Source organism: Alosa sapidissima, chromosome 15 (assembly GCF_018492685.1).
Source record: "Alosa sapidissima isolate fAloSap1 chromosome 15, fAloSap1.pri, whole genome shotgun sequence".
NCBI classification, from domain to species: Eukaryota; Metazoa; Chordata; class Actinopteri; order Clupeiformes; family Clupeidae; genus Alosa; species Alosa sapidissima.
This window is the reverse complement of record NC_055971.1, coordinates 2816885-2835497: the sequence shown is the minus strand read 5'-3', so window position 1 is coordinate 2835497 and position 18613 is coordinate 2816885. Positions and strand designations below refer to the sequence as shown.

General features: G+C 40.4%; 1 protein-coding gene and 1 long non-coding RNA gene across 5 annotated transcripts; one reads left to right on the top strand and one right to left on the bottom strand.

Moving 5' to 3' along the window:
- Nucleotides 1–2699: 2699 nt before the first annotated feature.
- On the top strand, nt 2700–14011 carry LOC121683585. 3 transcript variants are annotated; one of them, XR_006022840.1, is made up of 4 exons: nt 2700–2751; nt 6864–7005; nt 7153–7369; nt 11469–12043. It is a non-coding gene; the product is annotated as an uncharacterized LOC121683585 (long non-coding RNA). The 3 variants fall into 3 exon arrangements; XR_006022841.1 differs by lacking the exons at nt 2700–2751; nt 11469–12043 and adding exons at nt 3952–4066; nt 13404–14011; XR_006022839.1 differs by lacking the exon at nt 2700–2751 and adding an exon at nt 3952–4066.
- Nucleotides 6981–17866, bottom strand: LOC121683580. Of its 2 annotated transcripts, XR_006022836.1 has the most exons (7): nt 17769–17866; nt 14894–14928; nt 11057–11227; nt 10561–10666; nt 9796–9911; nt 9086–9166; nt 6981–7239 (listed from the first exon to the last, which is right to left on the bottom strand). XR_006022836.1 is itself a non-coding variant. In XM_042063249.1 (6 exons), exons 1-6 carry the CDS (start codon nt 11675–11677, stop codon nt 7115–7117), a joined length of 639 nt encoding a protein of 212 aa, XP_041919183.1. In that variant the 5' UTR covers nt 11678–11865; the 3' UTR covers nt 6981–7114. The 2 variants fall into 2 exon arrangements, 1 of the variants encoding a protein (XP_041919183.1); XM_042063249.1 differs by lacking the exons at nt 14894–14928; nt 17769–17866 and adding an exon at nt 11638–11865.
- Between the last annotated feature and the right edge of the window lie 747 nt (nt 17867–18613).

Genomic DNA, 18613 nt, shown 5'->3' with positions numbered 1-18613 from the left:
CTAGTTCTAAGTTGTGTTTTAGTATTATATTTGCATTACTTTAGCTTGGGTTTTGTATTATTACCTAGAAATATGCTAACCATTCGTGCTTTAGTTCCAGACAGGTCATTATAATAAGTTATTAAAACCTTCGGGGCTAACGCCTTTCATTTCTGCTGCAGCAGGTTGTGCGCAACAGAGTAGACGGACATAAGATACAGTCTGAGGAGTTGCAGCTTTATTCAGTTACCCGCAGTAGAAACTAAACCTTCCCTAAGTTTCCCTCACAAACTCTGATTTGGTCGCTATACTGTAGTTTATTCCAAGCTGAGCCGTTTATGAGCGTTTAGTCCTAAATGAAAACGATTCAAACTCTTTAGCCACTCACTCGCAATTCACTGACGTCAGGTTCACTTAAAGGAGCTACACATGTAGGGCTAGGCTACTGTTATGTTGTTGACTGCTGTACTATTGAGGACTATTATGAGTTCTGTCCATCATTTGATGGTAGGTAAAATTACTGCAATAAAATTATGCTTATTAAATGCTTTCCCCAAATCACTTTTCACATATTTTTTTTTTCAAGAGTAATATTATCGGTTATCGTATCGGTATCGGCCACAACAAACCAATAAATATCGGTTATCGTTATCGGCCCTAAAATTCCATATCGGTGCATCTCTAATTTTTTGTGAATGTTTCTTCTTCTGCATAAGATTTTAGTCATCTTTAGTTCATGTGATAGCCTACTTTATTGTCAATGCACAAATTAAGTAACAGTAGTCTGAAACGAAATGCTGTTTTACATCTAACCAGTGGTGCAAATAACTGACATGTCCAAATGGGCCTTGATGAAATGCGTCGCTAGACTGTTCATACACATTTTAATGGGCCAAAGTTGAAGAGCTGTTGTCCGTTGTTGTTCGTGCAAATATAGGCTGATTCATGTTCCCTTGCATTGTCTAACTGAGGTCCATGGCTTGTCTGGCTTTCACCAGACCAAGCTCAATCTTTTAAGAAATCAAAAAATAAATAGCGGGCAGATCAGGCTGGGTTCACCCAGCCTAGTCCATAGGCGCCCGAAATTGTTTAATTTTCCGATTGAGATATCCACGCTCTAAATGCAAAAATGCATCAGGGAGTTATGACAAAACTGTAACTAACAAACTAGATCCTAATAGAAAGCTGTTAGCTTCCCTAAGCTACAGGTAGGCCTATAAGGTAGGCCTATTTACAACATAAATTGTCAATAGGCTATGCTGGCGACACAAATAAAATCTCCTTTGGAAACCAATGGCTTACGCCTTACAGTATCAAGCGGACTTAACTCGGACTGCCTGCTCACTCAGTCGCTTGAGTTGATTTGTGGAGTTGTGGTTGCCTACGAAATTGTTACATTTTTGGCAGCTACGATGGCTAGGGCTAGGAGGCTAGCTAATTTTGCAAGAGGTTTGTGTGTGGCGCTGTTTATCGTTTTAGATTGAATTGTAGTAGGACTCAACTGATCCGAGTTAATGATACTAGAGACTCGCGACTCATGGGTTAATTTAAAGATACGGGTGAAAGATCCGAGTGAATCACAACTCAAACAAGCTTAAGACACACTCCGACAGCTTCAACTTACGGCTCCATAGAAATGCATTGGGAGCAGTTGATTTTTGTCAGGTTTTATGGGATTTATATTTATTGATGCGAGTTGAAAAGGACGGTCAAACGACATGGGATTAAGGCAACACCGATACACAGAATAATGGCTTTCAATCTTCATTATGCTTTCTGTAACTATGTTAAATTAGAATTAAATTATATCCTCAGCTCTCCCCCATTTTAAGCAAAGGGTTAACTTAAAGGACCAGTATGTAGGAAATAATGGAAAATAAATTGTAACCATTCCAAAAATGATCACCATATGTCATCAGAGAGTAAGGAAACACGATGAATTGAAGTAATGGCTTATTTGACAACATTACTATAACCCGTAAAACCCATGAATTTTCGTTTATGTTTTGAACGATTAATTCTAGAATAGCGTATTAATAATGGGCTGGCGTGTCCTCCTATTTGTGTTGCCAAATTAGCAAAGGCCAACTGTCAACTTGCTGTCAGTTGTAGTCATGAACGCCTACTAGAGGCAGGCACATTTCCAAAATTAAAACAAGAAACAAATTAAGTGGACATCGGAGGAGCTTCCTGAGATGGCGACGTCTTCGTTTAAACGAAGAATATCAAGTCTGACGCAGAGCTGGCCATATTTCTCCAGGACAGGTAGCCTAGGCTAAACTTCATCTGCATCGCTAACTTCAGCTAAATATGTTACGTTGGTTAGAGAGGTAGACTATGTTTTGTTTTCACTGTTTCCGTCAGGCGCGTCGTTAGACCTGGGCATTCGGGGCTATAGCCCCGGATCTATGGGCCGTCAACAACAACAAAAACTCTAATTGTGAATGAAATAAATAGCCCCGTAGAAGAGACTTTTGTGTTTTGTGTCCATTGTGTGCATTAACAGCAGCGCAAGAAAATCTGACGTGATCTGGGCAGGTTTAGAATAATTTGTTGCAAAATGTTACAATTTCAAGTACCTTCTCCACTACGCTATTACGCATTGCTATTTCGTGCTTCTACTAACTAGCCTTAGCGAAATAAGTGTACAGAAGGACAAATGGATATTAGAAGTTTCTTTAGAAAAGAAAAGGGCAGAGCAGGGACAAGAAGTGGAAACTCACAGTGTGCCATCATCTCCCGCAACCCAGGAGGACATTTCGATCAGCTCAGGTTCGTGAAACGCAGCCCTCAAAGACAACGTTGATCAATGCTGGTCTGATGTTACTAGCTAGCAGGCTACCACTGCACCTCACTAACTTGAAGGACACTTTGTTTGAATAACTAGAAAGAGACACTAACTTACGTTTGGTTCTGTAGAATGGAATCACATTCTTCACCACCAACAAAACATGTTTTCCATGACAGTATAGTAGTTGCGCCAGTCTTTTTTACCACAGGTTAGCAGTGCAGACTTATTCATTCACTGACGTTGGTATAATTCCAAGAAACGGTCGAATGTGACCTTCAGCAGCGAGTTGAGCGGAGCAAGCGGCAAAAGTTGAGCAGAGTTGAAGGAATGAGGAGCGAGCGGTTTTCACAGACGGACTTTGGCTATAATACCTAACATCAAGCTATTCCCCTTCACCAATCCAGTAACTGTGTCCAATATTATATTTTCAGTGATCATTTGAAATACATCGCGGTAATAAACAAGACTGCAGTTTCAATATATCGTGATTTACTATTGAATCATGGTCACATGTGCAGTAAATATGGTAAACCTGACCTCGTTTGAGGGGGCTTCCAAGCAATGCATGCTGGGCTTGATTTTGACAGAATGGAACTTTTTCTTTGGGCAAAAGTTTGTGATACACAACCCAAATGCATTGCTTTCAAGGCACCCATAGCCCATTAATTGAAGGTGATGACGTCCAAATGTTTATCCCGAGACGAACGCTCACACCTGTGCACTTGACAGAGGCGCATGACGATGTTTATTCTACAGGCTATTTTAATGTCATATTTTGGGTGTTGTATGTGGTGCACTTTGGCAGAAGAGACGTTCTCCTTACACTAAACATCAAAATATTCGGAATGCCGTGACGTGAGTCATTACGATTGGCCTTCCTTTTCATTCTCAAAGTAGGTTAAAATTTCATGTTCATCAGCCCGATTTTCAAAATCTCTCGGGGGGGAAACCCCCGAACCCCCGGACAAAAAGGACTCTAACTTATGGGCTATAGCCCCGAATGTTTTCAATAGCTAGCGACGCCCCTGGTTTCCGTTATGTGTAGCTGGGTCATGGTTGGAGAAACGTTAAAGCAGCTGCAGATCAACTAACTTTAGCTAAGTCCTCATTACATCTGGCAACCCAGAAGAGGCTCGCGTCTGGTAGTCTCGAGAACGTTCACCATGTTTTGATTTTGGCCTACAGAACGTTCGGTAACAATCCTACAAATCGCTCCTTAAGTAATTACTCCTTAGCAAACCATAACGAAGTGCTCCACCACCATATCTGTAGATTAAGCCACACTGCTAACTCAATGTAAGTAAGATAAACAAGTATGTTTATTGTTCTCAGCATTATGTATAATTATGATTATCCTTTTGAGGAGACTTGTAGATAAGTAACGTTAGCATACTTAGCTAATCGCTGCTAATCTGCTGGCATCATCACGTCAGAAAAACATAGGGCTGTGCATGGTAGTGTAACATTTATTCACCATGAAGTAATAAAGTTGAAGTAGCTCTGCAATGTAGGCTGTATGTTTCCGTTTATTTGCAGTACCATGCTCCTTTTCAACCACTGTGCCGGGGCACACTAGTGTGCCGTGAGAGATCATCAGGTGTGCCGCAGAAAATTACCCAAATGTCGATCACTGGTCCAGAAAAGCAACTGTTGCATCAAATAATTTATAACCACATGCTCTCATTGATTGTATGATTGCACTATTTGTGGTATGCAGGCATTGTACAAGGGGGGCCCCATATCCAGTATTCACAGAATCATCACATATCCAGTTCATAACAACAGTTAAATTAGATATAGTCACCTACAAATGAATCAGAGGGCGCTTGTTTTATTGAGCAGGTCTTGCATAGAAGCCATAATAAGGCCAAATCTGTGTATTATTTGAAATGTTAGGCTATGGTATGTTTATTTTTTCTTCACACAGGATGTTAGTGTGCCGTGGGACATTTTAAGTGTCAAAAGTGTGCCATGGCACAAAAAAGGATGAAAAACACTGCCTTACACGACATGACCCAGTGATCTTGTAGTATGCATGGAAGTCTATCTAGCACTAATATTACAATGGGCAGTGCTTCGACTTGGCCAGCTTCACTCGCGGTCCACGCGACTTTAATTTGTATTTTTCCAGTGAGACGCTGCAACAACCCAAACAACCGGTAGATGGCTCAAGTGAGCAGGGTGTCTCGTAAAAAGAAATGGAGCCTGGAAAACCCAGATAGCAAAACCACACATGGATCTGGCCCACACCTACCATGCAACTCGGCCCAGATCCATCTCACGGACATGGTCCAGCGTCCAAACGCACAACGGGCCAAAAGTGGTCAGGATTCGTTTCATGGCTCTGCACCGGAGATGGGTCAGCGCTGGCCCACTCTTGTACCAAAACAGTAAAACCACACTGGGGTGGAGCTGGCCCACATCTAACATTCCATCCGCGTCTGATCCGTTAAACGGACATGGTCCAGCGTCCGAACGCACATCGGCCAAGAAGTGGTCAGGCTCCGTTTCACGGATCTGATCTGGAAATGGAGCATCGCTGGCCCAGTCCCGTACAGGAGCGGCTTGGATCCGCGTACCAGATCGATGCCAGCTATATGCCTTATTTTTGGCATTTATAGTTAGCCTACGTGATGTTTAGTCTATCGTGTGTTTAGGCTACCTTATATTTAATTACCCTACAGTCAGAAGCAATCATAGGCCTACATCCACATAAAGTATACATTTCAGAATATAGGGCAATTCCATGGAAAATTTAATTTTTTGTAACATCTATAACGGCAATAAAATGTGATGGTAGGCCTATGATGTGAATGATTGCATGAAATTTGAGCATTTGCTATTTTTGGCTGAAGAATGTAAATGAGAAAAAGGCGTGGAATTGCCCTATAACAATCATACCACATGTCGCTTGCTGTAGGTCTTTAGGCCTATAAGAAGATTAGCCTACGCATGCTATCATAGCCCAATACCCAATCAGAATCGAAGAAAATGTTTACATTAAAAAAAAAACTTTATTTAAAACATGAACATGAAACAATTCATAAACATAAAACAATTAATTCAACATTTAGCTGGCTTCTTTTTTGCCGCTGGCGCTTGCTACGGCCCCCCTCCATTCAAAACATGAACAAAAAAAAAAATCCAAAATTTAGCTGGCTTCTTCTAGGTCTTCGCGCTGGCGCTTGCTACGGCCCCCCTCCCGGTCATGCGCCAGTGCGCAGGCCCGTCGCTAGAAGGCAAGCAAACCAAGCAATTGCTTGGGACCCCGAGCTGGCCAGGGGCCCCAAGACAACGACTGGTTAAGGATAAAATGCAACGACAAACTGTGAGCGCCCCTTTGATAGTCAATGCAGTAGTGCAATGACACTGTTACCGGCAATACCGCGATCCCCCTCAAGGAGGCCCCTCTCAGTAGTCGCTGACGATAGATAGTGGTAAGTGGTAAATTACACTGGATAAAATAGCTCTACTTGTCTTGTACAAATGGTGTAATGTCGCAGCAGGAAGGCTAGCCTAGCAAAAACATTTTTGTTAACTACCTGCCTGACGGCCCATGCTGCTTGTAACAAACTAGAACAGTTAGCGCAACTTTTTTTTTCGAACGGACGGAATATGGTTACATACTGTAATATGTTTATTAACTGGATAAGGAAGACGCAGATCTGTTCCAGAATCATTGTTTATCGTATTTAATGACATAACAATGCTATAGCTTGTTAATAGGTTTTGATGAAAGTGGCATAGCTTAACTCTGCTATACTAACTGTTCGACCGTGATAATCTATTTACCAAATGGGGGTTAGGAAAACCACAAGATAAATTCCGTGCATCAAAGCAGACTGGAACATTCATGTCTAGCAGTATTCATGCACGCCAGCTGTTTACTGTCTTTAAAGCACCAGGTGCGTCTGTCTAATTCTCAAACAGCAGAATGCTTAAATGCTATGTTAAGCTACAAGTAGGCCTAGGTCAATGTATAACATTAGCTTGGGATGTTTTTACAGTAAGCATTGGTAGTTGTGAAACAGCTGCATCCCTTCTAAATATCAAAATATGGAAATGCTAACATATCTTTTCTTTCTCCCTCAAGGTGCTTTGCTTAAATTTCTCAGCCCTCAGCCTTACTAAGGATACCTCCATTGATGAAGGTAGAGTGAATTTCTCTCACTGAGCTGAGCTGTTAATGACCTTTTCCAATATGCTAACAGTGAAATGGTCAACGTACTTTACAGGTAATTTCATATTTTTTTTCAAAATGTTCAAAACTAATGCACAGTATATATATGCAACAGCAGTATTTGCACTGTCAACATTTTTTATTTATATAAAGTGTGGGTGAACTTAAACTGTATGGCTACTGTATGCTGTGGTTCCTGTAGGCTGTGCGGGGGGGAGTGGGGGCTCCATGTCCATTTTGCTTGGGGCCCCCAAATTCCTTGAAACGGCCCTGCCAGTGCGTACTGCTCCTATGGAAAAAGATTATACGTTAGTGTGCACTGTACTGTAGGGCATCCTATGGGCAGGCTCCAAGTGCACTATCCTCGAAGACACAAGGATCGTCAGACAAGCTGTTGCTCATCCCCAGTCGTCTAAGTGGTAGGTGACCGTAATTTATTTGCTTTTATTATTGAGCACATATCATTGTGTATGGAATGCGCTACATCAACCCAGATAGCCTAAGATGACATTGATACAATGTTGAGCTTCCTTCCAAACCATCTTGGTTGACATTAAAGGGGTGGTTCAGGATTTTGGACATAGGACGTCATTTCGTATCAGTGGAGACCGTTCTCAACACATTTCCTCCAGTCCTTCTAGTTCAGTGGTTCTCAACCTTTTTTGAGCCCCCATGACCTGATATGTCCCCCCCACACACAAGTAAAAAAAAAAACTACAACCCCGGGTAGACTATAGGCCACTCACACTCATGCTATACTGCTTAAATAAAAAACGAGCCCATTTCTGGTGTTTTGGTTTCTTCTGGTATTTTAAGAAAATGTCCTTATGAGCCTATTTTATTATTAAGCAGATTTAGCCCACTGTTAGAAGCAATAGGAGACTGGTTGGGGAAAAAAAAAACACTACCACATCAGCATTGGTTGTAATGATTTTTTTGATGATCAATAGGAACATTAAATGCTAGGCAACAAGACATGTCATTTTATCAAGGACGATTTTATCAAGTGCACATCACGTGAACAACATATGCACATCGCGAAAATCCAACCAATCACAAAACAGATTCTGCGTGTGAGGCCTGTTTAGGCCTATATATATATTTCGTATTTGATTAGCAACGGTCTTTTCGTGGAGACTACGCTCAGAGCAGCTGCTGAACAACAGCGAGCGGGGCTGGGGGACGTGAGTCCACTGCACCGTATGACCACTGAGCATAGATAAACATTAAAATGTATCTGGGACGGAAGAGGGGTTAGAAACCCATGGATGAAAACAGCCTATGTATTTCAGGTAGCCTATTTTTGCACCAACAATATGTGAAAACCATGAAAGTTTAAAATGTAAAAAAAAAAAAAAAAACCTCACGTTCCCAGCGCTGTACGAACGCCCTAGTTGCAGAGTTCGCAAGTGCTAAGCTAGCGCAAGTCATCAGTATGTGTTAGCCTGCCACTAAAAACTGTGCCGATGACTTTCGCTAGCTAGTTAATTTATACTGCAACTTTTTCAAAGTTTTCAAAAGTTGCATTGGCTAACTAGCGCCAGATTTCTGAGTGCAGGGGACAAGCCGAAATGAGCTATGAGACATACGTTCACACTCGGTATCATGTTTCAACACACTTTAGGTCAAAATCACACCGGAATTCTCCTTTAAGTTCAATGTAGGATTTCATTTTGAATACATATTTACGTGGCATTGTCAATTTTGCCAAATATGTTTTTATTATTAATTGCATAATGAATTGGCAATTGTGTGGTGCACCTAAGCAGGTGACCATAGGTTTCATATATTTGTTTATTTATTGCATTTGCACTGAACATCTGTCCCTGTAAATGGGCCTGGTAACAATTGACCTATGGCTAAACCACGCCCCCAAACACAACGAGCCAATCACAGGGCACTACTATTTTAATACATGATCGAGTCAAACTCGACACAACATGAAACTTTGATCAAAGTATCATCAGTGTCTCTACACATGAACTTGCGCATTGAGAACATTGTTTGTGTACACATAGTTTACTAAAATGAAAGGTTTTGGACAACTCACTCCTTGACTGGCAAGATGGCGGTGAGCAGAAAAAACAAAGTGAGTTGTTCAAAACCTTTCTTTCTACAGTGTACATCAGTCTTACCTGTGCATCTAATGGGGCCAGTCCCATTACCTATTCGAAAGGAGGGCCTGAATAGGAAGCCCTGCTTCCTACTGTCACCATCTAATGGAGAAAAAGGTAAATAATGACCAGGAAATGTAGTCAGCTCAGGGAAGAAGTCACAGGGGGACCCTTGGTTGAATGCCTGTGTGAATGAGTGCTCAGTTGAGTGCTGAGCTGGACTCACTAAAGACCCATTGCCTATTTTTAGCGGAAAAGACAAGAAATGGAAACAGATTTTTTAATGTAAGAGCACTTACATTAAAAGAGTACAGTGACTTTTATAATTATTGCCCCTCCGTAAAGGTGACAACATGAAAGACTGATCTACCTACCCATGCTTGGGCCTGACACTGAGTCTAATGCTGACTCCTTCCTTATGCTCCAGCTAATGTCAGTGAGCGTATTCTGCTCCTGATAATTTTCACCTTATGGAAGATATGTAAAATATATTCACAACATAGAGTAAAGATGATTTGGTTTTCAATTAAACCTTTCAATGGAAAGGGCTACATCCTGTGGATAAGTAAACTCTGAATAGTGCTGTAGTTATTGTTAAATAGTCAACTGCAGTGACTGTCACTAACCGTAATTGAAACCCTGTTCATCTGCCCATTTTGAATAAAAGCTATGGAATTTAACAAGGGCTTTTTGAAACATGTACAAAATAGACATAAAGAAAATAGACTTACAGTTGGGGAGTGGTGGTATAGAGGGTACTGGAGGTAATGGAGGATTTTGGGGATATTTAGCAGACACAGTTCTTTTGGACACCACTATGGGCTCATAATCGCTGTCATATCTAGAACTGACAGAAGAGAAATTACAGTTCATCTCAAAAAAGTTCAAAATGTACAGTACCCTCCGGAATTATTGGCACTTTTAGTAAAGTTGACTAAAAACAGGTCTAACAAATAATCTGTTGGTGATTTATTGTAATCTCACAATGAAAACAATGAGGAAAAATCCACCCTTGAAGGGAAGCAAATGTATTCTGAGAAAAAGGAAAATCTCAAAGAAATACATATTTTTAACAAAAACACGCTGCTCACAAATATTGGCACCCTTAGAAAAGTTACAAAACCTTACAGAAGCATTTTCCTATCTAATTTCAATTTATTTAAGTTAATTAGAGTGTCTTTGAACTTTCAGAAGTAGTTCATGACTTTCTTTTTCACTAAGGTACGAAAATAAAGTGACACAGAGGCTAAATCACCAACAGATCATTTTTAATACCGGTTTTTAGTCAACTTTAGCAGAGGTGCCAATAATTCTGGAGGGTACTGTATTCAAAATTCACTCCTCTTTCACTCATTAGCTGTGTTCAGACTATCGGGCCAGGCCATGCCAAGGCCATTTGCGGGCAAGTTGGTGCCAGTGGCCTCCTAATGATACAATGCTGCTGGTAAATAGTGTGTGTGTGTGTGACTCGTATACTCCATTTCTCCATTGCATACTTTTCTTTGCGTCGTCGTTTTGACTCCTCCTCAGACTCAGACTGTAGGCATTCAGTTCCATCTTTTAGGTATTCTTTTAATTTTAGGGTGGCCGCAGTGTAGTCGTCTAATTAGATGAGGGAATACAGAAATTATACATGGCATGGCACAAAACATATTTATGGACAAATATTCTTTACACTAATTGAACAAATGCTGACCAACATTTGGTTAATTAAAGATAAAGTATGTATTTTTTTTGGCCATTTTATATCCTCTTATCACTTGAGAGACCAGCATTCCCAATTGGACAGTTGTACGTCAATCAAGTGGTTGTGCTCAATGTCGAATGGGAAATACTGGTCTCTCAAATGATAGGATAGGTTTTTCAAGCCCTGTCCATTCCACAAATGATTGACATGTTTAATTTTCATATCTGTGCTTTCAACAAAGTGGCTGTGAGTGGGTTATGAAGAAAATCTCAAGTAATTGCAAAAATGGCCAAAAACCAACCAACCTTTCTGAAATAGGACCCGGACATCAAATAGTTTCCATCCAGGGCCTGGCTCCTCGCATCTAATGCCAGCCTTGCGATTTTTTTCATCAGAAAGGAAGCCTAGCCAATAGCATTTCCCCTCCTTAAGCCATTTACGGTGTCTTCTTTGGTAAAAAGAACTCCACAGTATTTCTAATGAAAATGTAACAAATAAAAATACAATTTGAACAGCAGTGATCAATTGTCTTACAGGTTAGATTGTTGACACACATCTGACTTTCAGCATTTTAGGTAGCACTTTATATGTCCACTATGCCATGGACCTGTCTTGCAGTTCTCCACATAAAATCCCTCTTCACCTCCTCACATTTGTTTTCACCCCACTCCTTTCTCTCTCTCTCTCTCTCTCTCTCTCTCTCTCTCTCTCTCGAAGTTGCTCGTCCAATAACAGCCAGGTGAACAAGCTGATGCAGCCAGAGGAGAGCCAGGGCTTGGTCGCAAAGGCCCTTAGAGAGGACGCTGTGGACAACAAATCTACTCCTAATCCTAACCTCCCACACACACACACACACACACACACACACACACACACACACACGTACCTTGTGAACTGATTGTAGTAACTGGAAACAGGAAAAACATACTCAAACTTGATTTGAATTTGATTTGAACTTGATTAGAAAATACAGTTTTTAGGTTTTAATCCTTGGTGTGGAATAAGGGGATAAACACAGTTGTTCCTCTGTAAGGCAGAGCCAGACATTTTTTACTTAAATTTACAATTTTTGTAAATCTAATTTCGGAATCCATCACTGATGATGTAACAATGTTTAAGAATCTAGAATTCATAGGGTATGTGAAGAATGGATTAGTGGCCTTGTATTGGTTGTAGGCAGGGGTGTAAAGATGAACCGATACGTATCGGTATCCGTTTTTAACGTGTAAGATACGGCTACATCGATACGTGAAGCCCTGTATCGGAATAAAACTGAAATGAACCGGTCGTTATATCGATTTACTTGTTATGAATCGGTTAACAACGTTTTCTGCTCGCTCATACTCTCATTTACGTTCCAAGCAGCGTGTTCATCCCACTTCCGGTTTTGAAACTATACGTGGTACGGAATTGTGGGTAATGCAGTACATCTACTGCAACTTAACCATGTGACAACTTGCACTCGGTCGGTTTTTGTTTTTCGAAATCCAGCGCGAAATTAAACACTTTAAACACAGCATTCCTAAACAGCAATGATAGTCTGTAGAGTAGTCTTACCTTTGATGAAGGGATTTCCTTAATGTTAAATAATAATTTGGCCCATGCTAAAACGATGCACAAATTATTAGCCAATGATTTTGTTCATATTCACTCAGACTTGTGGCATTATAGGTTTCTGCATTAGGTCTACTGTTGGAACAAAATAAGCCCAGAGAGTTCATTGATTTGTAGGCCTATTTTATTCTTGTAGGGTAGGCTAGGCTATATGAGAAAAGGCCAAGAGTTTCTTAAGCACTTTTATTTTGGTATCGTCTTACCTCAACAAGCTCCATGAAAACAATCAGATAGGCCTATAACTCTATAAAATCTGTGAAAGTCTATAAAAATGTATTTTTATGTTGTATTTGGCTGCTGCGTTTGACTGAAATGTAGACTATTCTTTTTTCATTTCAATACAGTATATGAAACAAACCTCAGTTTAGATAATCATATTCACACATTTTTTTTTGACTAATTGACAACCATGACCATGATAATTGATCATATAAAATTGATGTGCACCATGAGCAAATGATAAAAAAATCTTTCAGAATGCTTTCCATTCTTGAACTACATCGAATTGCATCGAATCGCATCGCATCGAATCGCACTGAATCGTTTTTTATAAACATGTATCTTTTCTTGTATCGATTCGTGCCCATGTATCTAGATGCGAATCGTATCGTCTTTTACATGAGAGATTCACACCCCTAGTTGTAGGCAATGTAAATATCATCCTGGCACTGAATGATGTTTTGAATGCTGCACACATTGCCACAAATGAGAAATGTATTGTCACTGGACAGTGAATTTGTCCATTTGGATTTCATCATATTGATGACAAACCATCATTCCAACTGGCACAGGGCCACGACAATGCTCTTTTCTGAACTGTGATACAGTTTTTGGTTCCTGGTGGCATGAAGACTCTTCTGAGAGTCTTCTAATTATCTGAGCCAAAGGATATGAAGGTTTGCGCACAAATCTTTAAGTTTGCCTAGGAAATTTTCAAATGGAAACGCAGAGATGTTGTCTAAACTGCCAAAATGTTTTGCATCTTGTGCTAAATGGGTCAATCCAAGAACATTGTAAACAACTTGATCTCTTCCATAGATATATCATTGAAATGACCAACGAATGAATGGAGGTGGCTGTTGGCATAGTCACTGTGTGTTGACGAAAGGCTTGGAGATACCAGGATGGACACTGCAGTGGATAGCAGGAGGAAGTTGGAGTAAATGGCATCACTCAGAACATCTCGCAACACCACTTGACCAGTATATAAAAGAAACTGACGGTATTCCGTCGCCTTCCACCTGTCAACTTCTTTTAGTGACCTTGGTTTTCTGGCAAATTCTTTAGGAATGTATGGCCTCATGTTAACTAGTTCATCAGAGATTTTGTTCACATCTCTGGATGGTAGACGTACAGTCAATGGGCCTTTTAGCCATAGATGAATAAGCCGTCTCACCACACCCAGGCACACCAAGTGCATGTAATCAAGAGGTACTTGAGAGACCATCCCAACATCTAAGCCCATAAAGGGGTGGGGACCTAGGTGATGGTCTTCATCTAGCTGGTCAGAAAATGAGGCGTCAGTTCTCAGGGTGCTATTCGGTAGGGGAGAAGTCATTCGATTGTTGATGTACACACCATTGTGAGTGCATTTGTCACAGCCATGATATCCATTAAAAGACTTTGTGTTTTTGACAAATGATCTAGCTGGTGTGTCGCAGATAATTGAGTGCAACCTCATTCTAAACCTTTTCCCCTCAAAGTTAAACCCTTCCTGGAGTTGGGACAGTTCACAGACAAAATCTGTTAGTAATTCTGTGGACATGGGTTTCTTCTTGCCTGAAAACAGCCCCATCACAACTGGCTCCTTCATCGGAACACTAACTAGGAGACCCAGAATCAGCCATAATTGCATGCTGGAACTCTTGAATAGAGGCAGTCCGTCAATATTCATTTGAAGCTGTAAACAGCAACCATCAACCAAGTTGTCCTTCCACTGGGATAGGCTCTTTCCTAAGGCTTCAACAATGCCAAAGTAATGATACAAACCATTCACACATGTTTTAACAGAGTACACTGTTTTTGTCCCTAAAAGGGTTCTGGCATCCCTTGGTAGATCAGAATGGTAAACCGTTAAGATGGCCAAGAGAGCAGTGAGGGCTACATGGGAAATTCCATAAGTTAATGCCCAATTTGAAAGGTGATTGGTAAGGTTTTCAGATTCCTCGCAATCAGACATATCTCCCAGACTCTCTCATTGTCATCAGAACTTCCCTCTGAGACAGGACCTACAGCAGCTATAGGATCTAAGCCAACTGTTTCATCTACTGGTTCATCTGCTGGTTCTACATCTTCAGGAAACTCTGCAAGATCTTTGGGAGGGACAGTGACCTCACCAACTCCCCCTAACGTTCTGCTTAGGTCCACCCTTGCTCTCCTCCTTAATGCCGAATTGGAAACAAGTGTCTTGCGTCTATTCATTGTACAAAAAGAAACTCATTACCTGTGTTGTTTATGTATTTGGAAGATTTTGAAAATTAAATGTTGGAATTTGAGAAGCTGAGCAATGTTAATTCTATGTATTATACCTTCATCTCACAAGTTGACCACATGTGTGCAGCATCTGGAAAAGAAATGGAAGAAATAATTTAATTTACAATGAAAAAAGCCTGGGTAAGCAAACAAACCTTCCTGTACAGCCAACTTGTACACTGTTTGAGTATCTTAAGTATTTAAATTCAAATGAATCATTGAATAATCAGCATTAGTGACATTAAAGTTCAAAAACTATTTTATTATTATCTTCACTGTTCAAATAATGGCCATAATAATCTATGATATGACCTAATATGCAGAGGAAATAAATTCAAAAGGTGTTTCGGGAAGTGTTTTTTTCAGGCCACAGATATAACCTAGGGGACACAATGAAAATAAATTAACACTCCCCTCAATATCAACACTATTTCTTTGCATTGATGTGCGACTTTAGAGTTGACCAACTCCGGTGATATGCAAATTCCTTGCTGCAGACAATGCAGAGGACTTTAACTTTATTTTTATCAACACCATCAGGCGTTTTTTTAAAAGCAAACGTTCCAATTAATGATCTAGGCAGCACATTTTCTTCTCTCTCCTTCATTTTACAGTCTAATGGTTACTGACTAGAACGGCTTGGGGGTCAAAGGTCATACGGAATCATACGGCGCTATTTTTTAATCAGTTATTTTTTCTCAAATTAATTAATCGAAATTAATCAGTTATTTTGACAGCCCTAGTACAAACACTTTATTTTGAATGCCATATACATCCAAGCCTGGGTTACACGTATAACATTGCTATATTGTGCTTTAAACTCTCTAGCAATGGGAGTTCATGGCGAGGAATGAGTTTACTTATTACCCAGCATGCATTGCACGATTCGATTCTGCCTCTCTTTTGGCCTAATATATAACAATATCGGTTTACATTATGCTAAATATAATTTATTATTCACCCTTTCTTTATTTTCAATCAGTGATGAAATGTTGATCGGTAAAAAATAACCGAACGTGGGCTTAAACTAATTGTATTGTTAGACCCATGAAACATGACACCCCTATCGTGAAGCATAGTCACATTGTATAAAAACCACAGGTAAACTGTAAAAAAAAATAAAAATATTGATCATCCAACATCCAACAGCTCGGGCGCAAGTAATTTACGGCTGGAATATTCTAACATACAACATGCGTGTTAATAGAGCAGTTCCCATGGTAATATTTAATTCACAAGTGCACAGGAGATATTTACAAGAAACTCCCTGCTTGAGATTCAGAGATCGTTTTATAGCTGGATAGAAAAGTATCACGTTTAAATGAAAATCTTTTGACTGATTGATCCCGCTCGACACATAGATTAGGACACTAGTTTTAATTATTCGAATGTATTGATTCAAAATGTTTTTTGTCTTTCAATTCAATCACGCACGTCATAGCCTCACTTGTTAGTCGTTGGGATTTGTAAATGAATGAATGAGTCGTGAAAGATCATCGTGAAAGATATGCGGTATCTTCTCTTTAAGTTAGCCTACACACGAGTGGGCGGTGGTAGTGTAGTGGTTAAGGAGCTGGGCTAGCGTGCAGTAGCCTGAAAGTTGTCGGTTCAATTCCCAGCTTCCACCGTTGTGCCCTTGAGCAAGGCACTTAACCCCAAGTTGCTCCGGGGACAATGTGATCCCTTGTAATATAGCTGACATATGTAAGTCACTTTGGTCAAGAAGTGTCTGCTAAATGTAATGTAATGTAAAGTTTACCCACGAAATAAACCATAAGCTGTGCCTCTGGTCCACAAGCGGGAAAAAGTGGTATGTTATCTTGCCTGTTTGATTTATTATCATCTTAGTTTGTCTCTGTGTAGCTATATAGTGGCATCATTGATTGATTGTTCGTAACCTACTGTAGCATAGGCTATACTTAATTAATTATGTGTCACGAAATGCACTATAGAATCACGAAATCAGTTTTGTGACCTGCTAAAATACATTTCGTGAGTCAGCAGTTTGCGGAATGAAGTGGCCAGTGGGTCCATTTAGAAGTGGCCACTTCATTCGCGCCTCCCGTTAATCACAGAGCTCCGTGAAACAAAGGAAAGCCCCTCTATTTGGACGGGCAAGTAGGCATAGGCCTATGCGCGCACTCCAGCGAGGCGAGTGAAACTTAAAACATGTATTTGCTACGATATGAGCTACTGTTAGGCCTACAACAAGTCACGATTAATTAGGCTGTCCAATCGCTATACTGTTTTCATGAACATAACAGGAATCCACTTCATTCATTGTTTTAAATATCATTGCTTAGCCTACACACGAGTTTGTCAGTTTCACTTGCACAGACGCGCATAGACTTTGAATGCACACTCATTGCCAATCACTGCCGCTGCAAAGCCTTTGAATGCAGTCAGCTGCCCAGTTTACCGGCAATGCTACAGCGGACTTAAGCTGCCACCTCGTGGCGAAAAATTGCAATACATGTCACGCAGCTCTGAATAATGGGAGGCGCGAATGAAGTGTCACTTCTAAATGGACCCACTGGCTAATTCATTCCGCAAACTGGTGACTCACGAAATGTATTTTAGCAGGTCACAAAACTGATTTTGTGATTTCAAAATTGGATATTTCAGGCAGTAAAAAGCCCCGGTAAGAACCAAACTAGATTTTGTTCAAATCTACACACCTATGGCTACTGAAAAATGTAAGATTCATTTAGCAAATGTTCTTTTGAAGTATTAAAAAACATCGTTGTTTTAAGAATTTTCGAACGAAATGATTGGTAATTAGCATGTTTACAATAGCTGCTAACAGCAAATAGTGGCATGGGGCAAACAAAAACTTAAAGCAGAAACTTTCATAGTCCCATATTTCACACTATATTCACCATAATCACACCATTGACAACGAAATATAGTATTAAAAAGAAATATACGTACCCATGTTGGCATCCATTTCTTATGTGCGCCAGTGCCGGTTTTTTACCCCCCACGACGTTTTTTTCCCCACGATGGCAATACCATTGCTCCTGGATAGTGGACAGTTGCTAATGTATTTATTTTAGTTATTTTGTGAATCTTCCATTTTAAGACAAGCCTATACTTTGTTAGTGAATTAACCATTTTTGTGTAGGCTACGTGGGAGTGTTCAATTGTAAGATTTAACAAATCAGGATTTAATAAGGAATTGGCAATGGGCACCCCCACAAAAGTTTTATATGCTCTTTTCCAACGGTTTCTGGTGCCTGTGGCTGTAATCTGTGGTACTGATGAGGGCCAAATCAGCATCATGTTTCTCAAGCGGACGGACCTCACTTACTTGGCGCGTTCAGCTCTGTTCAGTAAACCAGCGTGAGAAATAAATGCATAGAACGTTAGCAACAAGTCCAAGTTTAGAGGTGGTCTGGGTCCGTATTACAGATATGGGCCACATCAGTGAACTGTCTTTGTGGAAGCTTTGGTTCTGATGTGGTAAGTGGATCTGGGCCAAATCTGCTGACTGTTAGAAAAACAGCACTGCTTGGATTGGAATGCTAAGCTGAAAAGTCTAACTGGCACAGATCTGGTCCATAGCCAGAAACCGTGTGTAAGCTACGCCCGGATCTAGAGGCTTTTATGCGGATCCGGTCCAAAGGTAATTCCTATCTGGGAACCCTACACAGACACTACAGACTTTAGCAGACTGGTTTAGAAATAATTTAATAGCCAGAAATATGCCTGCCCTGCCCTAATAAAGAAATATTTGGTTAACTGCGAGTGAATCCCGTTTGCAGCCGTAGAAAAAA